Raw genomic sequence first — 22,349 nt, 5'->3', positions numbered from 1 at the left:
TACGTGTATAGTTATTATCAGCGAAAAAGTTTCTAAGAATTAAATAAGTTTTTAATAGAAGGATGTAAAGGCGTAGAAATTCAAATTAAAGGTATATTACTGATTATAAAGGAAAGATAACAAGGAAGGATAATTTGGAATAATTTGGATAAAAGAAATTTCAAGGATTTTCTTGTTCGAGTACATGGATGTACCGATTTCATTAGTTTTATGTATACGATAGATTGACTAAGAGAGGCCCGCGATAACCTCGTTGCGGGGGATAGAGTTAAAAGAGTCCACGCAAACATTTCGTACATTATACGGAATTTCCACCCCACGGAAACCAGCCAATAAAACACCCCCGGAACACGTCGTCCACTCGTCCTCTCTCCTCCCGCTTGTCCGTAACTGCATTGTCGAAGTTTTTTCGTTTTTTTTTTCTCTCCTCGCCGACGTTCATCCTCCGTAGTATCATTCTCTTTCTCCATTCATCCCCCGCTCTACCTCCCTTCTCCGTTATTCTGTATTTTTCCTTTTTTTTCTGCGTTCTCCAAGAGCGCGCACACCCCTTCGATTACATTCGGAAATATTAGGGGACGTCCCGTCGTTCGACAAACTATCAATTTATTTTCGGCTATTGATTGGCGGTACCCCGACGCGATACGCTGACTCCTGAGAGATTTTTATCTCCTCGTATGCATCTCATGGATGCTCGCACTTCGGGACATAGCCACGCGTTGCTCCTGAACCATTTCTACTGGACCGTTTTATACGTAGATTCCAATGATCATATAAATATCTATAACAATTATTATATCACATGATTTTTAAAATAATCTTCATTGAACCGCGCACGTAAAAGATACGCAAAAAATATAATAAAGAGAATAAAAATGTTTTTAAAATTATTTTTGGACAAGGAGATTAAAGTTCATTAGTTCAGGATCTATATAAAATTTATAAAAAAATAAAATTATTTTTTATTTTATACATTTTATGTAATTAAATTAGATATTTAAATATATATAATTTATTGAAACTTATAATTTTTTTTTTTTTTAAATTCTAAAGATGTTTGCAGCGTCGGATCCGCGAGAGATTTAAACGTAAAACGCCGACGGGGCGGTTAGATAGGTAAGGTAGGTAGAGCAAAAGTCGGTGGACTATGTCCAAATCTATAGATTACGGCTGGTCATATAAATCATTGGCCCGGTATAGCGCGCGGGTTGAATGTTATCTCCCGCTTCCGGTTCGGCGCACCGCCGACATTTCGCCGTTGGCGCACCGCGCCCGAATATTCCATGTATATGGGGACAGTTTCGTTTTGTACAGCGGCAAGAGAGAAGATCGCCACGAAGCATATGCTGTCCGCTGTCCACTCCATTTACCTCGCTACGTCATCCGCCGATGATGCGAGACGGGAAGATAAGAGAGGTTGCGGGGTGGAGAGCGGCTAGAGGGGAAGGGAACAGTCCGAGGGAACATCTTTTGTATTATCCCGCTCCGATAGGAAAAGTGGAGCAATGACAGATATCATTTCTCTCTCTAAGAGCGCATTTTAATTTATATATTTCGTATACAGTTCATGTACTCGCTAATATGTATATATGTAGGTGACCCATAACACGCGATCTTAATATTAATGACAGATTCTCTGACGAATTTAGTATAAATTTTATCTTATCGAGAATGTGTCAAGGTACCAATAGTTCTCAAGTTATTCGAAAGCGAGTAAAAAAGACTTTCTCGCTATCTATGTTTTACGGTATTGAATAAATTAGAGCATTATATCTTTTAGATAAATTTAGGCGAATTTTGATATCTGAATTTTAATTTGATATATATATATATATTTTAATATTTTAATTTAATAATTATATATGTATATAATATTGATATGTATATTATACATTATTTATATATAAAAAATATACATTGTGTATATTTTGGCGAATTATCATAAATTTAATTTAACATTGTTGCTAAAAAAATCGAGCTTAAACTAATAAAAGAACCCATTATTAAAATTAAGAAAAGACAAGTAGAACACTTGTAGTAAATTAATTTATCACAGTCGATTTTTTAATTTTCTCATAATTTAGATTTATAATATTATGATCTAAATTATAAAAAAATTTGAACAATTGATGGACAATCGGATAGAGATAATTAAAACCAGAAGATAGAAACTTTTGGCGATAGCCGTTATCGCTTGATAATTTTGCTTAGATTTATGCGATTATTCATCATTGTTTTGCACGCATTATCGTTTCGCGAAATCTAATCGATTAATAAAGTTTCACAGAATACTGATATACGATCGCATTTTATTACGCGACTCGATAAGACAACGCGATTATGTAATTCGATTATTTTAATCGCGAAAGGATATTGCAAGAGATAAAAAACGTCGATTTGAATTCACGATCTGCTTCTTGTTGGGTGGACGAGCAAGTTGTGCGTCATAACGCGAATAATGAAAAGTTTGTATGGGGGTCGCAAAAGTTAAACGCGATCCCCATCGGGACTCGATGGGGCGCCCTCAGGAAATCTAAACCGGTAACAAGATGGCTGCTCGGAAACGGAAACCGGAAGCTTGTCACTCAAGCTACGCTGGTTTCCGGCGTGTCCCGAAAAAAGGGAAACGATTCTGAAACGATCCAGAAGAGAGAAAAAGAGAGAGAAAGGGAGCAGATTGTTTCGAGTGTATTGTTTCGTTATATTCCCTATTGTAGATATATATAAAGGAGAATGCTACGATATCACTGAAATATTTAAATCTTCTGTTACATCATTCCCAATTGATAATATATACAAAATAGTACAACGAAAGAATGCACAATGAAAGATGTATATATTATTTTAAATTTTGCAACAGAGAATTTTTATAAAATGTTACTAATTTTATAACAAGAACTGAATCAATATTTGAAACATTTTGCTTTCGTCTAGATTCCATTTGTTGGAATAATTTATATGCAATATAGTAAAATATTAAGCTCTTTCGATTTGTTTTTTAATTTTAATTAAAAATGAGAAAGAGAGAGAGAGAAAGAGAGAAAGAGATTGAAATGATTTTTGGGTTAAGATTAATAAGAAAAATTTGCTTTTTTTTTTTTAAGATTCAGATTTATTAAATACGGTTTTGATATATTAGTTTGCTATACGTATCATACACAATGTACATATATACACCTTATATATAATTAATTAAGGACGAAGCACTGTGCAATATATTCTTGCGATTGCTCGCAGTATTATGATTTTGCATCCTCGATTTATTATGACATCGAACATCATAATAATTATACAACATGATCAGCATACACATGTATTATCGATGTACTATTTAAGATAAAGAATTTAAGTTTAAGATAACAATTTACAACGTCTCTGTTAATATTAATGAAATCATTTCGCTCTCGTAGCAAGTTTTCCTCATCTAATTAACTCTCTCTAAGTACGTACATATACAAGGAAGTTATTAAGAAAAACCATATTTAATTCCGATGAAGATATTCAATTTTACGCTACGAGGATGACGTACGTATTCATTAAATCTATCGTCCAAACTGGTCACTTGTTTTCTCTTTCGCGTAAAATCTATTGTGAGAAAAGAAAATGTCACACTAGATAATCGAGAAATATAAAACCACAATCGCGTAGCTACACACATACATATATATATATATATATATATATATTGCGAATGTAAAATTTTTTGAAAACCTATTAAACACACCATATATCGTGAATCTTTCAAGAAGACGAAAAAAATACGTGCGGAATTATATATTAGCTATGAATTAATCAATTGGACTAACTTTTACTCATCTGATTTCAAGATTGTAGTTTTATCTATTTTATATTTTCAAGAAAGATTTCTGAACGTTTGTCTTAATTAGAAATTATGACTATTTAAAATTTTTCGCACATAATTTTTAAATTTCGAAATTTAGTATTTCTGAGCATCGCTTTATCTTTTCAATTTCAAGATTATGACATTTCGGAACTCTGCACGCTATTTCTTATACACACACATATACATACATATATTGTACAATTGAATGACGAAATCGATTTTAATTCATTGGCAGTAATTCATTCTCCTGTGATATATTATCGAAAAGTTCGAAAAAAGACGTTAAATGTGCATGAATTTAATTATGTGGTATGTAGTTAGACGACATTGTGCAATTCAGGATTAAATCGAAATTCTTTCCATTTACGATATTCTTTTCTACAACACACGTTCTAAGGACTAAATTTTGAACTCTACGTAAGTCATCGGGATATTGTGTAGGTAATAAGTTTGTACAAATACCTTATTTCGTAAGTACGCGACATCGATATCGTTTAATGAGAAACTCTTTTCTACACGTTTTTTATATCTATAATTAATTTACTTATTCACGTCAAGCTTTAGTTCATACGCAAAATTAGCTCGTACGCGAAATAGATCTTTGGTTTTCGACGGTATATGCACTGTCTTCAAGTTTTTTTTATGAATATCGACACTAGCCGCAAGAACTTTCAATTGCAGCACACTGGACTTCAGTTTATTTTAATTCAAGAAACTGAAGAATTGCGAGCGAGGGGCTCGCAGTTTTTTAATTATTTATATTTTCGTTAAACTACTTTACATCTTATTATTAATCTTCCACACTTACTTGCATTTTGAACATTCAGGTTTTATCATTTCTCGAATTGTCGATATCGATATTTTGTTTTTTAGATAAATATTCATTTATACGCAATAATGTGTTCTACGTAAGTAATTTTATGAAGTATTATATCGTGATATTTGCTTGTCTTCTGAAATATTAAAGTTCGTTTGCGATATATCTTAAGAATATTTGTCCCACATTATTAATAAATTTATCTTCTTGCTATGTTTTATGGATACATTCTATCGTCTATATTTTTGAATGTTCGTTAATTTTCGTCTCATTTTCTAAAGTTTCTGTGGACATTTTTCATCGCACGCGGCAAAATATATATCGACTTAAATGAATTCTTATTGCTGTCGTAAAACAGCAATTTTCCGTATCAAGTTTCGACAATAATCTTCCTTTTTAAAAGGTATCGATTGTCTTAAATATTTTCATTTTCCTAAGTCAGTATCATATTGAACACGTGTATGTTATTAGATGTTAGAAAACGTCGTACTTTATTCGAAGTGTTGTATTTTTTTAAGTTCAATAGCCTCGAAATACACGCGATAGTGAAATTTATTTAGTTGTCAGCTGGTCACGCTTTTTATAATTTGGACTTAGTTTTTTATTTCGTCATTGCATGTGTCTCTTTAATTTCGTCGCACATTTGAATTGCATCAGGAGAGTCCGAGTAGATATGCATCAATTGTTCACTAGAAATCGGGAAACATATATAGAATTGAAAGAACCAATGTCTTAAAATTTTTCTTCAATCTTCCTCTTTTCATTTGATTGAGATATTTACTCTCAATTATATTATAAATTTTCATGTCCGTTTGTTGATTCAACTCCTTTGTCTTTCCGAATGTATTTTCGACAAAGTCCAGTTAATCTACAAATATTAACACATAATCATCGTACACCCTATATCGTGTATCATCATGAATTTTCGTGCTCTCTTCGCGCTCAACATTGCTAGAAATTTTTCCATTTCGAGTTTCTCACACCCGTCCGTCGATTATATTTCACATCTTCTTATCACAGCAGCGTCTTTAACGCCGATGATTCGCGCAATGATCATTCACCGCGCGGACCGTTTCTCTCTTCTTCAACCCCCCCAACCCGATCTTTTCTACCACCAATATTTCTGTATGTACGGCGTCATGGGGACCTGGCCGCTTCCGGGATAAGTCGCGGGTTCCATCAGCTTGGATTGACAGGGCTTACCGTCTCTCACCAGCACTGGTACGGCGACCCGCCTGGGCGAGCATCCGCTGCCGCTGGCCTCGACGCGCTCGCTCGCCGCTCTCTTCGTCTTGTATCTGTGATTCTGGAACCAGATCTTCACCTGGGTGGGCGTTAGACGAATGATGGAGGCCAAATGCTCGCGCTCGGGCGCGCTCAGGTAACGCTGCTGACGGAAACGTCGCTCCAGCTCGTAGGTCTGCGCCTTGGAGAACAGAACGCGTCGCTTCCGTTTCTTGTGCTCGGTCTCGTGGGGCTGGGCCGTCTCGTTGCCGACCTGCTGTTCGTCCTCGAAGTCCTGCGACTCTTCGTCCTTGGACGACTCGTGACTGTTCTCCTGTTGCGACGGGAATGACATATCCGAGATCGCCGGGCTCGTCGAGTCCGGTTGTTGGAGAACTGAACACAAGAAATATTATCGCGATATTAATTTTTATTTCGAAAGAGGAATATCATTCTATAGAAGAATTCTGACCGTCTGACGTAGCGTAGGCATCTTTCGATTAGGTTGTTCGTACTTTTATTAAATACTAATTTTTGATCGAATCGAATTTGTTAGTGTAGTCGTAGACTATCGTAAAAATAAGTATGTCAAACGACGTGATGGAAGTATAGTGTTTAGTAAATGACCGACTCTCTTTCTCAATTACTTGATTGACGATAACCAACTGCAGCTGCATTTCGATTCAGCCGGCGTCGTCGATTGCTCTTAGCGTTGATTACCAGCAGATGCATCAGCAGCCTGCATTGATTTTTTAATAGTTCTTCTAGTCAGTACTGATGAATTATATCGTTAAATCTCATGATATATCATATGTGATTAATTAAACTGTATTTTCCATAAATATATATACAAACTTCTAACTCTCTCGCGATATTCCAAGATCTCTGAACTCTTTTTTTCATAATACTAAACTATGAAAAATTTTTTAATCGATATTACGACAATAAAAACGTGATTACCATCGTTTATTGTAATTTGTAAATTAATCGCTTGCAATATCTAATCAGAGATTTTAAAACAATGGCGGGAATGAAACAATAATAAAATAAATCTAATTTTGCTGGCGCAGTAATTATACTACAAGTAATAACTTGATTTATCCGATAGCAAAGTGGTAAATGTCACGATCTGGTCCGGGATATCGGCTAATTTAATGTACAACGTCGGGATACTGGCTTTCGCCGTGGTACAATATGCTTTTGTGAGCGACCCCCGGGGACCCGCTCAAGGAGGGTGTGAACCAATATAAAGCCTATTTGATATCCCTGCTCCGGACCCCATGGGATCAACCATATCATTTTCATGGGAGATTAGGCCATACTCGCAGTTGCACTGTGATTTCAATTAGACACTCGCCGCTAACTAATGTCTCCGAAGGAAGCTGTGCCATAGCGATGAGATTATTTCGCGTTTTTTCAACATGAATTGCTTCAGTCATTTCTTGAATCAGATTTCGCATAAATCCAAACTGTATATACATTATTACCATTATTTTAATTTAAATTTATTTATTTAAAGGAACAAAGCGCAATTTAATTTGTTTAAAATTTGTTCCTAAATATGAAAATAAAATCGAAATAGGCATCGGGATAACAGATCTTTATATCTTGTTTGATATTCTAATGCTTTATCATATATATTTAGTAATGTCTTTAATTATTATTCTTGTTCCTCCCAAGTATATATCACATTTGCATAATTTTCTAAAGTCACAATCTTCGAATCATATTTAAATCTGATCAAAATTTTTAGAAATCTGTTTTGGAAAGAGTTATACGTAATACGCTATTCAATGAACAGTATAAATGTTCGATGTAAAAGAGATCCACTCAATCGTACGTCGCAATCATCCCCTTCTTTATCTGCTACAGGACGACCCGCGATTATTCGCAGGCAACGCGTTTCTCATGTCGGTTCGACACGTCGCTCGGATTTTTCGCTCGTGCGAACCGTGACCGAACGCGAGAGGAAGATAAAAAGAAGCGGGATAGGTCGCCGACGAATTTTTTGGGCGTGACGATCCTGATTTAAAGAGGGCCGGGGCCCGGGGGGCCCCCGCCGCTCGCGCATCTGTCCCCGGGTACGACATCTGTCCTCATTCGCGGACCAATCGCTGTGCGGTACCCACGAGAACCTTTTACAGGACCATTAGATCCTGCTTAACCCTCGCGGACCAATTGTAGGGTGTTAAATAAATAAGGGTTTCCATCTCGCGCCCTTCCGCCCGCAAAAGCGCGCGCGCGTGTGTGCGTGCGCCCTTTCTACCAGCGCGAAGAAAGGGGGCGAGAAATCTTGCACCTCGATGGAAAGTGCGGCGACCAAATTCGACCGAGTATTCTTTAGAATACAAATGACGTCTTCGACGAATGGAAAGTTTGTATATTCGCGTATTTTTTTTTTTAGAAAGTTAATAATCATTTCTCGATATATAATGACAAGTAAATGCGCTTTCTAAATTACACAGCTTGTCGTTAATTTTTGTTATCGCGTACCCTGTCTTCTAGACAATTAAATAAGGGGTAATATGTTCGCGCTCACCATTCACCTCTTCCGCCAAGGGTTGAGATAATGCTGTTGGTAATGCTGGTCCAGCTGGCCAACCTAATAATCCAGGCGGGGGTGGCGGTAACGTACCCCTATTCAGATTAGCGTGCATAGCCGGTTGCAGCATGGCGGTCGTATGCTCCAAAAATTGTTGGTAAGATAACGGCACGTCGCTTGCCGTTGGCAAAACCGTCGTGGCACCTGGAACACGAAACACCAGAAAATTTATCAGTATTTTTCTAACAGCTAAACTTTATATTTTCCCTCGATTTTTAAGCTTTTCTTTTTATTCTTTTTTTAATTTTGAAATATGTATTAATATAGATTATAGATTATGAAATCGGATCAACTCTAATTTTTAAATTGACAATTCTCTATTATTTCATAAATTTGATATTTATCGGATTGTAATAATTGTTAAATTGCTACTTAGTAATTGAAATTAACAAGATATGAAATATTTGTTTCTCAATTATTATAACTATTTAATATAATAACTTGCCGTACCTTGCGCGTCTGTTTCCTCTTGCGACGGCTTGGCATCGTTTAATTCCAAAATGTCACTAATGGCGAAACCGGATGTCCTAGCCGGCATTTTCATACTTTCCAGCAGCCTGCGACAAAAAAATTCCTTGGTTATTATAATTCTAATTAAAAAATACTAGAGACGATATCAATAGAAAGTATTATAACATTACAATAAAATATACAGAATGATTTTTAATTGTGTATGTATGTCAATAATTATGGGGCAAGTCTAGAGCCCAAAACAAGAATTAAATGCTATATGAATATAAATCGTTTGGTTATTTTATTAGGTATTAATCTGCATTGATGCTATGGAACAATCAATTTGCTATTTCTTATTGTTGAATCGATTTTCTCTTGAAACGATCTACTCGCATATTAGAATGGAAATATAGACAATATATAGTAAAAGTATATAAATAAAAATGATAGAAAAAATTTAAAAAATCGGACATTCTTACGCTAATACGCTTCCGGTATTAGAAACTTGCGATTAATTGTTATCGCGTATAACTTTTGTTCTCATAAAACGAACATATGTATACAGTGGTAGGATTTTGGATAAATATAACTATATTCGCGGGTGAATTTTGCGAGTCGGAAAGTCGGGCACAAAGGTGTTTTTCAGCGGTAAAATCCAATTTTGAAGGAGCCTTGCTGATCCTGGAAACCGCGTGACCGTCAAGAAGCTATCGGCTCTTTTAGAACCCGATCAGAGAGACGTCTTCGAGGGTATATAATACCTGCCTATACCCGCGTTTATTCGTATAAGCAACCTGTCCGTGGACCTGCGTGTAGGAACGAATTTTTCGGTCCGTTCATATTAAGCTGTGCCAGCTATTATTGCGGCACGTTCGGCCACGTTTTTTAAATGTTTCCGACACGAAGCGCGGGTGTTTCTGAATAAGCATTCTTCTTAACTATTTACAGATTGCCGTCTGAGAAAACTTGTGCGGCAAGTTTGCGACGAGATAAAACGGCAGTTTTTAGTTATAGACGTGAAAAAGTTTCGGCGAACATTGATCATTAACAGAGGATTACTATAATTTTATATCTTGCAGATGCATAATTACATGCTCTCCTTCATATTCGCAGATACACATACACGCATATTTATACGAGGAAAAGTCATTAAGTATGTGACAAATGGTTATTGATTGTTGGATTGTATCGACGACTATACACTGCCACAATCAGAAACTAATTTATTCCATTTATAGCTATTCCACATTCATTTCTGATTTAATTAATGATTTAATCTTGTATTAGATCTAACTTATTAATTTTTTTTATCCGATTCGCGTGTAATCTCGATTTGATCATGAAAATCAGATTAAAATATTAGAGCTCGTCTCCTCGCGAGAAGTTGATAATTATTTGGAAGTACCAGCATTGAAATCGCTCGCGATTTCAACCTCTTGTAATTACGACGCTTTTTACGTCATCTCAATTGACGTAAGAAAGTTGTAGAGATAGCATAAGCGTAACTTTCGTCACTTTATTGTTGACATAATTAATTCTGAATTTCTTTTATGCTACATAACTATATGTAGGGCAACACAATTTATATAATATTGAATAATTATGCAAACGATTTTATGTAATTATGTAAACATAGTTTAATGATGATTTCTCGATATCGCATGCAAAGTTTAATCGATAAGCAATTCGTGGATCATCAATTGATATATGATATTACGTGATATATCGTAATAAAGCCACGTGTAGAATTCGATAATCATCAAAATCCCCGATTAATCAAAATAAAAATTATCGAGTAGCGCGATCATTTTTCAATTTGTTTGTCGAACTCACTTACGACTATTATACCATCTTTAATTTAATATTTATAATGTTTTCTCTTTTTTCTTTCTCTCTCTTTCTCTCTTCTACATTATTCCTTCTCTTAATTATATGTGTATGTACATATAAAAAAAAAAATTAAAAATATTTAATAATTATAATTTGACATATGTATTATGGTATATATAATGTGTAATTCTTCAAAATCTCTCCAAAAAGAACTAAACACTAAATATTAAATTCTCATTAATATTATTTACCTAGTATTCAATGCGAGCTGGCTGTACCAAACGTGATTTAAAAGACTGGCCGGATACGGTAGCAGCGGCCAGGTCAAAATCTTATTTTTGTCCACCATTTTGAAAACAAGTTTCGAGACCGTTGTTAGTACACGCGTGTGTCAGTACATGTTACATGTTTCACCGACGGCACATTTCCTGACGTTCAAAAGTCTCTTTGAATCGTAGGCCTGATCCCCATTTATAATTCTTATTCTCTTCTCTCTTTTCTTTGATTTTCCAATAATATTTAAAATTGAAATTAGTTTCCAATCTTAATTTAAAAGACTTCTTTCTTTTCTTTATTTTATTTTTTAAAATTCTTCTTTACTTCGCACAATACGTACAAAAGCTAGTGAGATTTTTGTCTCTTCTGTTTAAAAAAGAGATAAAAAATTTCTTTATTTTTATTCTCTTAGAGGAAAATTTTCTTTTAGAAGAAAATGAATATTAAATTTATTTATTTATATAATATATTTCTTTATTTTTCTTTGCATCTTATTGAAGTAACTTTTTTAGAAACTTTTTTTATCTCTTTAATCTTTTTGTAATTGCAACTGCCCATATCTTCGGTTTTCCATTTTCATAATCATTCTTTTTTTCTTACATGACACTATTATAGTTTTAGCATCACCAACTGTTACTTTTCACGACAAGAATTCACGATCTCGTAGCAAAAGTCTTTATGCCAGCACAAACATGATAATAACTAGTCCAACAGGTATCCAATGTCCATTCACCGATTTTTGTATCGCACTCGCGACTGTCAGTCATTACTGATTCCGTCCGAAGAACCCGTAAAGCAGGCCATAATTCCTTTTTGGAACTACTAAAGGACACTTCTTGTAATTTTTAAGTGTCCTCGACGAGCACTTGACGACTAGTGTTCGTTCGTAGGTCGCCCGTCAAGCACCCTCGAAGCGTAGGGCGGATTCTACATTGGGGCGGGATTTCACGTTCATCCCCTCCCGTTTGGTAGCTCTTCGTATCCCACCCTGTTACCCGGCGGTAACTTACGGAAAGTTTCCAGCGGGAGAAGCTTAGGATAGAAGAACCGTCGCTGTTTCGTTTCTCGTTTAATTTATCATCTCTTCAAAAGCTTCGTCTGTTCAAAAAATAAATGCAGTGCTGATGATAATGTAATATTCTGACGAAAGTTCAGTGTTTTTATCTTATTCGAGCCGTAAGTAATTTATTTATAATTGGTTGAATTGATAACTTGTTAAATTTACCCATACACGAGCTATCTTTCTTTTATGCACGTGTTGTAAAAATACTTACAGTATAATAATCAAAGAATATTTGTAGAGAGAGAGAGAGAGAGAGAGTATTTGTCTCGCTTTAGGCTCATACATAGGGGGTTGATCTCCTTAATAGAGTGCTAGTTTTGATCTTTATCCTTCAGTCAAAAGTAGGCAACTAACTGACTTTATAGTTGAATCAGTATATTTAAAAAAATATTTAGTTCTTTTAGGTCAATATTTTTTCTCTCTCTCTCTCTCTCTTTCTCTTTTAGAAAAAGAGATTGCATAAGACTATACCATTTAAATTAAATTAGAATTCTTCTTAATATATATAAGAATTTTTTATACCGATACATTCTATCAAATGTATTGCAATCAATTTATTCTAAGAAAAATTCAAGATATTTCTTACTTTTTATAATCATGAAAAATAAATTGTTTTACGAATTTAACAATTAAAGTAAAATGCAAATATATAAGAAACTTTTTATTTGTTTTTCTAGAATAAATTTAATTAATAATGATAAATAATACGAGTGATCTAATACTAAAGTATATAATTCAAGGTGAAATTTTAGCAGATAATTCGCTAATTAATACAGTTTCGCAGGATATTTATGGCTATATTTTTATTAATAATTATCGTCTAACTAAACACTTGGTTTAATTCAGCTTTTATGTATATATAAAAATAAGAATTATATGTAAAAAGAAGTCTTTTCGTTTTCTTCGTCGCATTAAATCTGATAAAATTCCTTGCCATTCCGAGCGATTCTGGTAATATTACGGGGGTAAGTTACTGAGGGGTGTTACCACCAGCCAGCCAATGGGATGGTCGCGTGTCGGGGAATCGTCGCCCAGCGGCCCGGGGGTTGATTTCAATCCAGCCCGACGAGCGAGCCAATCGGCGAGCTTCATCGATCAGGGGTCTTTTTACACCGAGAGCATACTTTACGTCGAGTGTTAATGTGAAAGAGCATTAGTGGTGCTTTTACTGTGTCATTTCGATTTTTCATTCGTTTCCCTTACTTCCCTCCCCTAGCCACTTCCTCTCCTACCGTCCTGTTTTCTTTCTTTCCCTCTCTCTCTCTCTTTCTCCCCCTGTGGTACTCAGATCGTTGCCTATTGATACGCAAAACTGGGTTAGAAGCGTGGTCGCGACTTACGATCGAGTGTTACACAAACGCAAACGAGATACGTATGATCGACCAGGTCGACTGTCCTCTTTTACTGTCCTCTTGTTTGTTCGATCGAAAAATCGAAGGGTGCGAAATGGAGTTTAATTGAAGGGAGGCATATATGTTTAATTTTAAGAAAACCGAGATATTTTAATAAAGTAAATTATGATTTGTATCTTTGTATTGTATACATCGTTTATTTATTAATTTAATAGCGTCATGATATTAAAAATGAAGTCTTTCATGAATCTTCTTTTAGAGATAGATTACTCAGACAAACACCAGAGAGAGAAGTTATAGACACTCACGAAACTGATCAAATGTTTTAAAAACTTTATAAAAGTTTCTGATATCATGAGAAAGAAGAAAAAAAAAAGAAACAGAAAGAGAAAGAGAGAGAGTAACATATAAAATAAATTTTTATAGCATATATATTGTAAAAGGGAATACGAATTATATAAAATAATACGATTTTCTGCATAATTTTAAAAAGTTTTTTTCGAAATATTTGATTTTAATTTCATGAGTCATTGTATATATTAAAATATAATAATAAAAGACATATATATATAAGGGAAATATGTCACATTTTGATTTAAAAGAAAATTCTTATAAATAAATTATCATCTTTCTTATACAGCAAGTTGGTCTTTTTTAGAAGTTGCTTTACAAGTGTCCGAATAAAAATCCAGAACATGCGAGATCGAATTGAAATCGTCATTGATATTGAATCTAAAGTTGTACTCGAAGAAACAAACGGATAAAAAATGAGAAATCAAATTTCTATTTAAATAAATCAAGACACACACTGTGTGTCGGCATAATTCAGGCGGAAATCTTGCGATGGCTAATTTTATAGCGAGGCATTTATTACGCGCACATTGCGTGACAATCGGTCCTTTTTTTTCTCCGATAATCGCGACGCTGGCGCGTGAGAAAAAAAAAAGACACGTCATCGGCGACAAGGCTGACCTGATTTCTTTTTTATACCACCTACTTATTATTCGCGGACACGCATTTGTTACATCGGGTAACGATAGATAAAAGCCCCTGTCGTTTCGCGCGATTATCATTCGGTGCGCAACACGCGTATCATTATTCGTCGCAATTACGCGCAAAAATAATAATTCCGTGGACTCTGATGTGCGATTCGATCGACTCGAATTTGTTTCGCGACCTTCTTTCGCGATGTTTCAATCGTAGATAAAAAATATTATCATTGTAATGCCAAAGCTGTATTATACGTTAGGATCGCATGGCATTATTGATTGCTAAACGTAGAGAATATCAAGATATTGTCACAAATTATCGCGTGCGTCACAGAATATTTTGTTAAATGTGTAGAAAATATACGAGATACATTTTATGTGAAAACGATTAGCTTTTTCGAAACATTAAAAACTTTATGGAGATCTTTAAATCACTCAAAGAAAATTTACATTTATATTTTTAATACTGTTTCTCTCTTTACAAAGACTTTTAGGAAAAAATGGATTTCTATTACTTATCGTCTAGAAATTTTTGCGTCTTTGAAAATATTTAATATGTTGGAAAGTGCTTAATACAAATTAGCATTAGAATTTCTTTACAATATATCTCAAAGTGATTAAAACTTCGATCAAGGGGACGGGAGTTACTTTTAATGCACCGAAAAGTGATCATTCTTATAAGAAATATACACTATATTATAATATAATAAAATTAAAGAGAAGATATACACAAAGATAATAACGGAGGATAAAAGTATTTATGATGTGGAAATTTTTCCATAATTTGCGCTTTTCGAAGCTCTTAATTTATTCTGAATATTCTTGCCTTTCGTTAATTTAAAAAAAAATATTTGGTTGTTTCGTTTTAAATTGCAGACCCTATATTTTATCTCGATCGAGTCGACGCTCTGAAATTGATGATTCGTCGGATTTGTCGTGTCATTGAATGGAGAGTCGCAGGTTGTATCCAATCGCGAAAAGAGATGCGCACCTGAATGCGGGCCACTCACAATAAATACACACGCGTACCGACAGTAGCACGGTGGAAAATGGGGTTTCGAAAAGCGCGATTCAGAAGCTAAGGAACAGGTAAGAGGCAGGAGCGACGATAGAGCGAGTTTCCGGTTTATTCAGACCGGTCCTCGTACAATCGCGCGGCTCCGCCTCACAGAAAGTCAAAAAGTGCGGAAGAGGGTGTGGACCCGACTTTCATGATTTTTTTTTTTTTTTCTCATGACCGCGTCTTGACCGTCAGATTTATTTCTGGAAATAAAAACTATCGTCTACCGGAAACCTGTATTCTTTAATGGTCAAATTGCTAAGAGACATTTGGTCGATAACGACAGCGAGAGACGATCATTACGCAAAACTTTTTCTATAAGTAAAATTCTCAATATATGACAAATAATTAGAACGAAAAAAACTTTGTATAAAAAAGTATAAGAAAATGTCCTTAAGAATTTATTATTTTTAATAATTGGCATTATTGGGACGTTGAATGCTTATCTGAGAAAAAAAATAATAAGAAATTCTTTTTATATCAATTTTTGTTTTAATTAATTAAAGTCAGCATGTTATAGCTTTTCGAAAATTGTGAATTATGATAATCTATATAGTGAATTGTATATAATTATTTTTTTATGCATTGTCATATTGTGAATGATTATATAACAGTTGTACGTTGTGATAAAGAAATAGAATATTAGAAATTAAAGAAATTAAGGAGAAATTTTACAAATGTTTACAATAGTAATTTGTTGTTCATATTAAAATCATATATATCAATATTGTAGTACAATTTTTATGTAATATTACTATGATACTATATGATTGATAACATTGTCAAATAATTATCGATACAAATTTGTCAAAGTATCAATAGTATTACAAAATTATTGTCATGTGTTTTCTTAAGCTGAATCGGTGAAAATATTATTAATTAAAACAGTAATAAGATTTTATTCACGATCAACGAGTATTTCATTGATCTTCAATGAAGACACTCATACTTTGTTACGTATTATATTTCATTGATTAGAGCTCAAGCAAGGCACATTTTAGTTCTTTGCGGGTCGCATCATCTAACTCGGTTAGAATAGTGTTCAACACGAGAAAGAGATCCGAGAGACATTTGTCGTTTTTCCGCAATTCCACCTCTCTCTCTCTCTCTCTCTCTCTCTCTCTCTCTCTCTCTCTCTCTTGTCTTTCCGTTCTTCGTTCTGGGAGTTCCGAGCGTCGGCGGGAAAAAATGGAAGAGTCTCGAGCTCTTCGGGCAATCGAGCAACATTTGCCAAGCTCCCACGACTGTTTGGCGATAGCTGTGCCAACTTGTTTCGAGCACGCAACCCAATTTGTCTGCGTCTCATTGTTTTACTACCCCCGCGGTCGCCGCCGGTGCAGTCTCTCACTCCGTTCCCGCCGCCGTCATGTGAAAACCGGGGTCGAGGGGATCGTGCCGCGAATTATTACAATCCTCCAATGATCGAGTGGAAATCTTCGAGAGAGGGCCTTCTAGCTTAATAACGTTTCTGTATGCATATGTCGCGAACATTACAGCGGAAATTTAACTCGATATAGAAACGATTCGAAGATTAGCGAAGTTAAGATCAAGTATGTTTCAAAAATTAAAAAAAAAAAGAGAGTTATATAGGAAAAAAAATGTACATTATTTTAAAAATACATATTATTTGTGCGTAATTTTTTATTATTTTTAATATCACTTTTAAAGAATTTTAAAAAACGTAAGGATAAATATTATGTCTCAGAATGTAGAATTAGTGAAATTTTCAAGCATTATGGCAAAATTAGTTTGAAGATGCGAGAAACGTTACCGAGCTTTAAAAATTTATGACCGATGTAACATATGTGTGGCCTTATTAAAAGAATCGCCTTTAAATTCGCCTGACCTTTTTTCTAATAACAAAGCAGATCTATTTACCTTCCAAAAACTGTCATAGGAAAATAAATTTGAGCAAATGAGAGAAAGTAAAAGCGAACAATTTATTTCAACGCTAAAGAGCTGTTGGCCTTATGGTCACAGCTAATACGACAAATCTATTTATAAAAAAGAAATATTCTTTCTATTATTAAAGTGAAAAATCTTTTTGCTGAGAAGGCAATATTGTTTGTCATTGTTTATTAGAAACGAAAAATACAAAGAACTTTTGCTTGTTTTGTTAACCAAACGATTTATAATGTTCAAATGATTTATATCAAATGATTTATAATGCTAAGTATCGTAAATTTTCTTGAAACAACATTTTTCTTAAAGCTTATATCATACTAAAGAATATATTAAAATAATGTTTCTTTTATACCAAATAGTTTTTCGACTACTTATGCGACTTTTTATTTTTAAATGCATACGACAGCGTTACATTGTTTTTATAAGAATTATTAACAATAAACAAATAAAACCACCATAAAATAATATTAGGCCTGTCAATTTCTATCATGTGTCATTATAATTGACCGTATAATACTGCGATATATAGAATTGCACTGCCATTTAATTGTCGTTGTGACCAGGTGGCCAAGGCGAAAATTCTCTTCTTTCATTCATCGTCTCTTGTCTATTCGAAATGTATAGCTACAACTGCCACTTCGGCCGACTTACATTCTTTTTAAAAGATGTAGAAACGGAAACGTGGCGAAAAACTGAAAAGTAAATCTGGCAGGGTGGTCAGCGGAAAATGATCGGATTAACTCGACTTCGAAGAGAGAAGGCGGGATACCCTCCTCAAATAGCAGATTAACTTGGTGGTCACTTTACGGTTGTGCGTTTGCCAGTTTATATTAAACATCATAACGACCGCACTTTAAACTCAGTGTGCAAGTTAACGATTTGATGAAGAGCAGCTAATGGTAAGCGGGACTTACCATTTAAATCCATCTAGCTCTTAAACCCACATGAATTTGCGTCGCAAGTGATAGGATTCGACAGTATATAGATAATAGTGGTGTCCTGTACCTATCAAAAGTTGATTTTCGATAGCTCGAACTCTTTTTGCAATTAAATAAAATATTTATTTCAATTTTTATTCGATATCTTCAAGATCATAATCATTAAGGAAATAAATAAATGATTAAACAAATAGACGTCAGATAAAGTATATTCTCCATCAAGTTTGTAATTATAAAAAATTCTTTGGCATATATAGCGCCAAACCTAATATACGATTCAATTTATATATATACAATTGAATTATATAACATATAATTTAATTCAACGTCTATAGAAAATATATTTAAGTATACAAAAGATGGTAACAGTTAATAAAATAGTTTTATGCAATGAGCAACATGAAAGGATGTTTTAAACATGACATATGAAAATTTACGACGTACAGTCAACTCAATATTTCTTGTGCTTCTTTGAATCTCGAGCCGCCAAGAATAAAGAAAAAAGATATTGGTAAGGTTAAATAGGGGCAAATTCCCTTCGTGGAAACACTCAGTCAGCAGAGTGGCCACTTGAAATTTTGTATACGTTTGGAATTTTTTGAGTAAGCGGAAACGGAAAACGTGGTACAATGAATAGACACTCGTCTATTTTACTACATATCTCGCCATTATTATCGTAATTTTAGTACCTGAAAGCTCAGAAATACACCTGAGACTGATCTTCTATTTACTGAGGTACGTGTCGACGAGACTTTTTCGGAAAAGTTCTCGGAACACTCCGCTATCCCGTGATTCTAACTGTGAATTTTCTTAAGACGCCGCATTTACAAACGTAGAGAATCTTTTTCACGGGAGTGCGTAAAAGTTTAACATCAATGCTTGACCACCATTAGATTTCAAAGGTAATTGAAAAAGGGCACACATTCTCTCTCTTTGTTTTTCTCACTCGAGTGCTAGCTCTCGAGTGGCTATTAAATCGCAAAAATCCTCAGTGACTCTATACGTTAAAAATGGAACAAAAAAGCTTTTCTTTGCTCGAGTCTTTTGAATACGGATTTTCCTGTGTTTAATGTGTTTTTATTGAAACTAATATTTTGAAAAGCATGAAATGGAACGATACTTTAAATTGAAAAGATAGCACAAATAATTTTTAAAAATAGCAATTATATAAAAAAAAACTGACGTTTAAAAAAAATGATTTGCTATTATGATATCACGCATTAATTGCTCCTTCTCGCGTTTTATATTTCATAGAGTTTCTCATAGTGACTTATTATTTTTTATCTAACGAACAATAAGGTAGAATAAAACGTTGTAATCTAATTATTAATAATTTTTACATCGAACTATACAATTCTTTCTTCAATTGCAACAGACATGTACCTATCTTGAGTAGTAATAAAATATTAGAAATATTAACCACGAAAAAAGTAGTTTTCACTGTATTAGAGTTATGTATTTATTAATATTTACATTTAATATAATCAATAAAGAAGTCGTGCTCTTTGACAATGTTGGTCGAAATAACTCTCTCATCGAAACCATCTGGAAAAAAAATCGACGGAATTCGGGGAGCGGGGGAACACAATCGAGCCTTACGTTCATTCATAAATTGCTACATAAAAGGCAACGGGCTTCACAGGAACATGAATGAACGTAGTATACAGCGTAGTAGGGATTGGGCCCCGGCAACGGGTGGGCTATCGCAGGGTATACTCTTTTAGCATCCTGATTCAAGGGCCTTGTCGAAAAGAGATCCTTATTTCTTAAAGCGCGTTTTCCATCTTTTTTCCCTTCCTCCCGTTTGAGCGGTATTTTGTCAGACGTGATCTAGACTCATTCGCGGCCATCAGCCACCGACGTCGTTTAAGAACCGTTTAAGATGTTATTTCAAGCATAATAGCAGGACAATTTCACGTTCACGTTCTTTCTCGTTCGCTAGCAAAACCATTCCGTGCGAAAATGTTCACAAAGTCAGATTTTCGGAGCATTAAAAATAATCCTCCTAAAATTTTGATCATTTTAAAATATGTTCACATAAATTGAAGAATTCTAAGAATAATTTTTATCGAGTACTTTGGGATATTTTTGAAGATACGTGCCATTAAATATTTATAAAGTTACATAATTTTTAAAAATTCTTGTAGAAAATGGTAAATGTGTGTTGTAGAAGGTATGTTCTTATCTGGAAATTTTTGATAAAGATTGAAAGAAAATTTCATAAAGAAGATACATGGAAATTATTTATTTGTTATTTAAATGTTGGAAACGTTGAAAAGTTTATATTTAATAGCGTATATCTCCCAAACATTTTTAAAAGTCCTCGATACAAAAATGCCTTAGAATTTTTTGATTTATAATATTTACATATTTTAAGGTGATCCTAAGGATTATTTTTTCAATTGATTTATATGGTTAATTTTTCGAAGCATTTCTTCAGCAAAAATAGTGAGATAGGTGAATTATTTGTCGAAACTTTTTATTTTTCTCTGAAAAGTTCCTCCCATTTTTTTATTTTTCCATATATTTTTATATTTTCATATATTTTTGTAACCAACAATAAGCCATAAATAGAAAATATATTAAAATAAATTGTTACACATAAAAATCTTAATGTTGCATGATTCTTATGTATATTCTTAATTATAATTAAAACAAACTGAAGTCTACGCAGAGCGATATCTGGACAAGTACATGCAGAAAGAAAAATTAAGTGACAAAGTGTTAAATTAAATAATCGTCCAATTCGACGACTTGCGATCTCGCAGGTGCAATGAACGGGGAAGCGGCAGAATCGTATCGTACTGAAATATTTCGATTAATCCGAAATTTACGATGGAAACCAACAGGTGTCGGCGCACCGTGTGCGGCCACCCTCTCGTTTCTCTCGTATATGTCCCGGCGTGTAACAAGGCGTACCACTCTACGCCGAAGGATTCACCTAACCGATATGCGTGACTGCTCTTAAATGTTCACTTCCGGTTTCCGGTGCTATCCGCTTAATCAGGTATGTTAATCGTGCGCATGAATGCGCGGGGAATCGGGTGATTCTTTTCGACATTAATAACAGCTTTCCTTGTGAAAAACGAATTAAATCAACGTTGAGGAGTAACATGATAATCTTATCTTCTCTTTGATAAATTATATAATTGATTAAATTATATATTATTTTGTATGATTATTTATCAATAATATTAAATTAATTACCGTAAGATTTTTTACTGTTTTTTTATTTAAAGAGAGAAAAATAATATTTGAGAGGTGATTATTTTAAGATTTATTGATATTAAAGTAATAGAATTGTATTTTCTCTTAACGTTAAAAGTCACCATTTATACTTCTGAGTTTTATTTGACGATGCAAAAAATAAAAAATAGCCAATTTTTCGTCATAATTGTGATTTCTACAAAACATCGCATTTTTTTTTCATTTTTATTGAACTTTTTACCTGTAATCCTCCTCATTGCTGACATAATCCGGCGGAATTAGATGCCAGGAAGCGTCGTAACAATCGTCGTATCCAGCTGCCATTTTTCTCACTTTTCCCTCTTCTTGTTGTTCCGAACGTGCCTACGTTACGGCATGTGGAAAAAGTTGAGAAATATCCCGCGGAGATCAGAAAAGTACCGTCACGACAGACACATCAGGAAGGGCAGCCAGAGAAATTCTTCCTATTGTCTCAGTGCGTACCTTTTTTTTCGGATACGAGAGACCAGCGTGATTTCATACTCGCGTTCCTCGAAAATTCGACGTGTATCTTGTGCTGAAGCATCATCCCGTATCCTGGAGTAACGATTTTGCGCGATGCAAATTTCTTTTCTCGATGAAGAGCAGAATGTGAGAAAGAAGAACGAAGCTTTTGTGTACCCAACACGGCGCGCTTAAATCACATATGTTGCAATTCTTTTGAAAAATCAATTTTGCAATATTTTATTAAAAACATATCGTTTGATAAAACTGAGCAAATAATAATACGACTGCCAATAAATACGGAAG

At 34.3% G+C, this 22,349-nt stretch overlaps 1 protein-coding gene across 2 annotated transcripts; it reads right to left on the bottom strand.

Moving 5' to 3' along the window:
* Positions 1-4,816: 4,816 nt before the first annotated feature.
* On the bottom strand, positions 4,817-22,349 carry LOC138944888 (homeobox protein Nkx-2.2a). Of its 2 annotated transcripts, none has more exons than XM_070315965.1 (4): positions 21,802-22,349; positions 8,938-9,044; positions 8,425-8,631; positions 4,817-6,281 (listed from the first exon to the last, which is right to left on the bottom strand). In XM_070315965.1, exons 1-4 carry the CDS (start codon positions 21,882-21,884, stop codon positions 5,770-5,772), a joined length of 909 nt encoding a protein of 302 aa, XP_070172066.1. In that variant the 5' UTR covers positions 21,885-22,349; the 3' UTR covers positions 4,817-5,769. The 2 variants fall into 2 exon arrangements, with proteins under 2 accessions (XP_070172066.1, XP_070172058.1); XM_070315957.1 differs by lacking the exon at positions 21,802-22,349 and adding an exon at positions 11,022-11,222.

Source organism: Polyergus mexicanus, unplaced genomic scaffold (assembly GCF_030449975.1).
Source record: "Polyergus mexicanus isolate NDT 795.1 unplaced genomic scaffold, iyPolMexi1.0 SCAF_1, whole genome shotgun sequence".
NCBI classification, from domain to species: domain Eukaryota; kingdom Metazoa; phylum Arthropoda; class Insecta; order Hymenoptera; family Formicidae; genus Polyergus; species Polyergus mexicanus.
This window is presented reverse-complemented; position numbering and strand designations above follow the sequence as displayed.

Coding starts and splice junctions, on each gene's coding strand:
- LOC138944888 (XM_070315957.1), bottom strand. CDS start 11,119: ATGGTGGACAAAAATAAGATTTTGACCTGGCCGCTGCTACCGTATCCG. Junction 8,632..8,937: donor AGAGGAAACAGACGCGCAAG/GTACGGCAAGTT, acceptor TTCGTGTTCCAG/GTGCCACGACGGTTTTGCCA. Junction 6,282..8,424: donor CTTGGCGGAAGAGGTGAATG/GTGAGCGCGAAC, acceptor TCTTGTGTTCAG/TTCTCCAACAACCGGACTCG.